The sequence below is a fragment of the Aulostomus chinensis genome, chromosome 19 (genome assembly GCF_037954235.1).
Source record: "Aulostomus chinensis isolate RoL2024-O1b breed Wild chromosome 19, RoL_Achi_v1.0, whole genome shotgun sequence".
Classification (NCBI taxonomy): domain Eukaryota; kingdom Metazoa; phylum Chordata; class Actinopteri; order Syngnathiformes; family Aulostomidae; genus Aulostomus; species Aulostomus chinensis.
Genome location: NC_141338.1, coordinates 754,493 through 759,092, shown reverse-complemented (window position 1 = coordinate 759,092; position 4,600 = coordinate 754,493). Strand labels below are relative to the sequence as shown.

The 4,600-nt window shown below is 50.3% G+C and overlaps 1 protein-coding gene across 3 annotated transcripts; it reads left to right on the top strand.

Annotated features, from left to right (window-relative positions):
• The first annotated feature begins 148 nt into the window (after nt 1-148).
• Nucleotides 149-4,046, top strand: casp17 (caspase 17, apoptosis-related cysteine peptidase). Of its 3 annotated transcripts, none has more exons than XM_086187401.1 (4): nt 149-1,261; nt 2,644-2,807; nt 3,013-3,139; nt 3,255-4,046. In XM_086187401.1, the coding sequence occupies exons 1-4, from the start codon at nt 835-837 to the stop codon at nt 3,665-3,667; spliced, it is 1,131 nt and encodes a 376-aa protein (XP_086043527.1). In that variant the 5' UTR covers nt 149-834; the 3' UTR covers nt 3,668-4,046. The 3 variants fall into 3 exon arrangements, with proteins under 3 accessions (XP_086043527.1, XP_086043528.1, XP_086043529.1); XM_086187402.1 differs by having other exon boundaries at nt 3,322-4,045; XM_086187403.1 differs by having other exon boundaries at nt 3,013-3,231; nt 3,322-3,531.
• Nucleotides 4,047-4,600: the final 554 nt, after the last annotated feature.

Here is a 4,600-nt window from a genome sequence, read left to right as displayed (position 1 = left end):
GACGATGACTGCTGAGCTTCTGTTTGTGTGTGTGGAGTTTTACGAGCTGCGACGCCCACCAGCACCAGAACCGGGACCAGAACCCCGGTATTTATTAGATCAGTAAAGGGGCCGCAACAGGCCGATAGTCACCAAGATTTCCTGTCCACGTCGTCTAGAGTGAAGCACATCTGATGGACCCAGAGCCACACCGTCTCACGTCATCTGTGAACGACAGTCCAGTCAGAAGCACACGGCCTGGTGGCTGGTTGCTAGGTAACGATGCCGCTTTAAAGCGCACGTGTTCCTAAAGATCGACACAAACGCCGATAAACTCCTTTGAGGGTTGGGCTTGTCGGGTATTAACCCGTGAAACTCAAACCATTTAGGAATGAAACCCCTCAGCTGTGCTGCGTTGGCGGCGGCGGTTCGTCCCACTTCTACCTCCGTTCATGATTCATGGCCAGGTGATCCACGTCTGAGGTGTCAGTCTGGAAGTCAAAAATAAAGAAAGCAGCAAACATTTGACTTCTTTGAGAGAGAAAAAAAGAATTGTCATAATATTGAAGCGTTTACTTCTGGTCCCCTCAGTGATGGACGGGTGGGGTCTGCAGCTGGAGACCTGCACATCTGTCAGGCCCCTCACTGCTGTCCCACCTGTGCTTCCTCACGTTGCTCTGAATTTATGAATCCTGTCGGAATCAACAGTTGAAGTGAAACTGAAGTTGGTAGGTGTGTGTGTGTGTGTGTGTGTGTGTGTGTGTGTGTGTGTGTGTGTGTGAGAGAGACTGGGTGCAGCTTTTACGGGCAGTCAGCTGAGGCACGTTGACTCATGTCAGATGGAGGGAGACGCTGATGTTGTTTCCCAACACACGCAGGAAAAGACAATTATGTAACAGTGTTTCTTCAGCTCGTGAGCATTTATTGGGGGAAGAAGACCATATAAGGTGTGACAGGTGTGAACGAAGGCGTGGCCAGGAGCTGTGCTGGGGGGCAGGTGCAGATATAACCAGACAGACGGGTGTTGCCCGGCAGGTCGGTAGTTTTAGATTGGTCGTCTGGAGAATGCAGCAGTGGAGGGGGCCGACCGAGGACCGGCACCAGGCTAACCGGGCAGTGCTGGTGTCTGTGAGCCAGTTCCATCCTGGCGTGAGGCTGGGCCGCAGACCCGGTGCCAAGAGGGACACCAAGAGGCTCCACAGCACGCTCAGCAAGCTGGGCTTCGCGGTGGACGTCCACGATGACCTCAGCAGCGACGAGATCCTCCAGCTTTTTCTGACAGGTACAGAACACATTCAGGTGCCAGCAGCGCGCTGGCGCCAAACATCATTCTGGTCGAAGACGCACTGAACTCAGAACCTGGTCTATCTGAGTTTATTGGTGGTGGGCGGAGCTTTGGGTGCATTCATGAAAGAACTAAAGAACGACAATAACGACAAGCAGCATGTTTACATGTGGACAGAAGAAAAAAAAGTGGCTGCATGTTAATATCACGCGTGTCACCTCATCATCATCATCATCATCATCATCATCATCATCATCAGCGCCAAGGGACAATCCCAAACTGTTGTTTGTTGAGTCTTGTGGGCGGGACTTGTGTTGTGCCTGTTAAGACAAGCCAATAGCGAAGCCCGACTCATGTCACACTTAAACAGATTCAACTTGTTGGGTTCACATATTTGACTCACAATAAAACATGTTTTTAACAGCCGTGAGGATAAATCCATGTCTGATTGGATGGCTCCACACCCATGTGGTCACATGACACTAAACGCCTCAGCTGGGTCATAAACTCCTGAGCCAGTGTTTGTCTGAGTGGCACCTACAGGATCTGGTCGGTGACATCAGCCGTCACAGCTTGCACCGCGTAATCATCTCCTTAATATCAGCTTTGAGCATGTTGCTAGCGTGTTTCTAGCATGTTGCTAGCGTGTTGCTAGCATGTTGCTAGCGTGTTGAACTGCTAGCAAAACAACTGCAACTAAAACCAGCGCAGGGACCAAGTTATGTAATGACGTGTAATGACTAGCATGAATTCAAGCTTCTTATCAATGACTGATAAAGGCCTTTATGACGACTGATGATGTCATCAGCTTCTAATGACTGCATTAATTACATTTGCATATCTTCAAACAAGAATTTTGTCATTTAGGATCGTACTTATTATTTTGTGAGTATTAGCAGTATTTTGGCACAGGTTTTAGACAAAACTTTCCAGTTTCTTTTGCAAAGGTGAACTTGTTCTCACCGCTAACCCTCCGTTCATGGCAGCGTCAACATCAATAATCATCATTTTCAAAGGCGTGTTCTTCCTGCAACTTTCTGTTGTTTTTGTGTATTTCAGCCAGATGTTCAGTCAGTGACCTACTCCATGTCGGTACACGCGTGTGCAGTGTAAATCAGCACGTTTGTGGACGAGTTTGTGGACCTGAGCGATGCTAAATGAAGTAGAAAGAGAGGAAGTGATGTGCAGCCACTGAGATGAAAAGGCCGTCACTGTCTGGCGGCTGTTGATTTGGAGCTAAACTCCTCGCCGCCAGAATGTCCCCGGGCCTGAAGACTCGTCTGGCTGTTGCCGTGTGAATGGCGTGTGTGCAGGTTCATGTGCATTCCACTGGCTGATATGTGTGTGTGACTAAGCGAGGGGGCGTGATTGTGCTGCAGAGAGCCGGCGGCCAGTTGACGAGTGTTTCCTGGCGGTGCTGTCATCGCACGGCGAGGACGGCTGTGTGTTCGGGGCGGACGGGAAGCCGGTCTGGCTCTCGCGGATCTTCAGATACTTCGACAACGAGCTGATGGAGAGAAAAGCCAAACTGTTCCTCATACAGGTACGAAACCATCGCCATGACAACGGGCCTCAGCTCTGGTTATCGTGGTTACACTTCAGGCACATCCTCATAAGACAGCACTAGCATCAGTCAGCTTCTCAGCTTGTAGTTATGATTGTGTTGTTCCCATGGTGACGGACGTGATCATGTGACAGGAAGTGTTAGGGGCTCAGAAGGGCGGTCTGAATATCTTTGGTGTCCGCAGGCGTGTCGGGGAGGCGGTCTGGATGACGGCGTAGAGGTGGATTCTGTTGCTGATGACACAGATGGCAGCATCTGCCAGGACTTGAGTGTTCCTGTGGATATGGCGGTGATGTACGCCACGCCACCAGGTGACCGTGATGTTCTGTTGGTTGGAGTTTCAACATCTCTGAACTGCGAAATTGATGTTACACAGTCAGCAATGCAGCAAAGACCCGAGAAGGTCGTATCTTGTCGTTCACTCAGGAAACCAGGTGGCGTGCTGGCTGACACTGAACATGGCGGCCAATTTGATTGTTCCCTCCCACCTCAGGTTACGCCGCCTTCTCACACCCGCTGGGATCCATCTTCCTGCAAACCTTCTGCACTCTGTTAGAGGAGGAGGAGAACTGCAACCTGGAGCTGACTCGGCTCATGACCCGCCTCTCCCACAGCGTGGCCTACACCTTCCAGGCCAAAGGTCGCCAGCTGGCCGGGAAGAAGGAGATGCCGTGCTTCCTGTCACGCCTCACCAGAGAGGTGTTCCCCTTCACTGTACAAGGGAAAGATGGCGGCGCCGCTGGGCTTTCAGCCACGTCACTGGTCGGCAAGGAAAACATCAGGAGTCAGATGCCATCAATCAGTTAGACTGCAGTGTGTGTGTGTGTGTGTGTGTGTGAGAGAGAGAGGGAGAGACAGAGACAGAGAGAGAGGGAGAGACAGAGAGAGAGGGAGAGACAGAGACAGAGAGAGAGGGAGAGATCACCTCAAAAACGTCTAACTGGACTTTTAGTTTCTGGATTCTAAAGATTCCTTTCATTTGCTGCGGTTGGAAATATTCCAGACAGAAAGGATTCCAGCAGGAAGTGACATAACCGCCTTCCTAGATGACATGCTAACATTCGCTAGCCAGCGCTAACGAGTAGCTTGTATGTACGTTGACTCATTTGAATATTTATTTCATATTTAAGTGTGACTGTGAAGTTGTAATGATGTCTTTGTACGAATAAAGAACTCAGAGGACTGTCAAAATTAACGACCTGCACGCGCTCTCATGGATACGCTCACGACTGACGAAGCCGTGCGTGATACTTGCTCATGGGCTCGTGCTACAATGTCCACTGATGACCACTCATGTCCACTGATGACCACTGATGACCACTCATGTCCACTGATGACCACTGATGACCACTCATGACCACTGATGACCACTCATGACCACTCATGTCCACTCATGTCCACTGATGACCACTCATGTCCACTGATGACCACTCATGACCACTCATGTCCACTGATGACCACTCATGTCCACTGATGACCACTCATGACCACTCATGTCCACTGATGACCACTCATGTCCACCCATGTCCACTGATGACCACTCATGTCCACTCATGTCCACTGATGACCACTCATGTCCACTGATGTCCACCCATGTCCACTGATGACCAATCATGTCCACTGATGACCACTGATGTCCACTCATGTCCACTGATGACCACTCATGACCACTGATGTCCACTCATGTCCACTGATGACCACTCATGTCCACTGATGACCACTCATGTCCACTCATGTCCACTGATGACCACTCATGACCACTGATGACCACT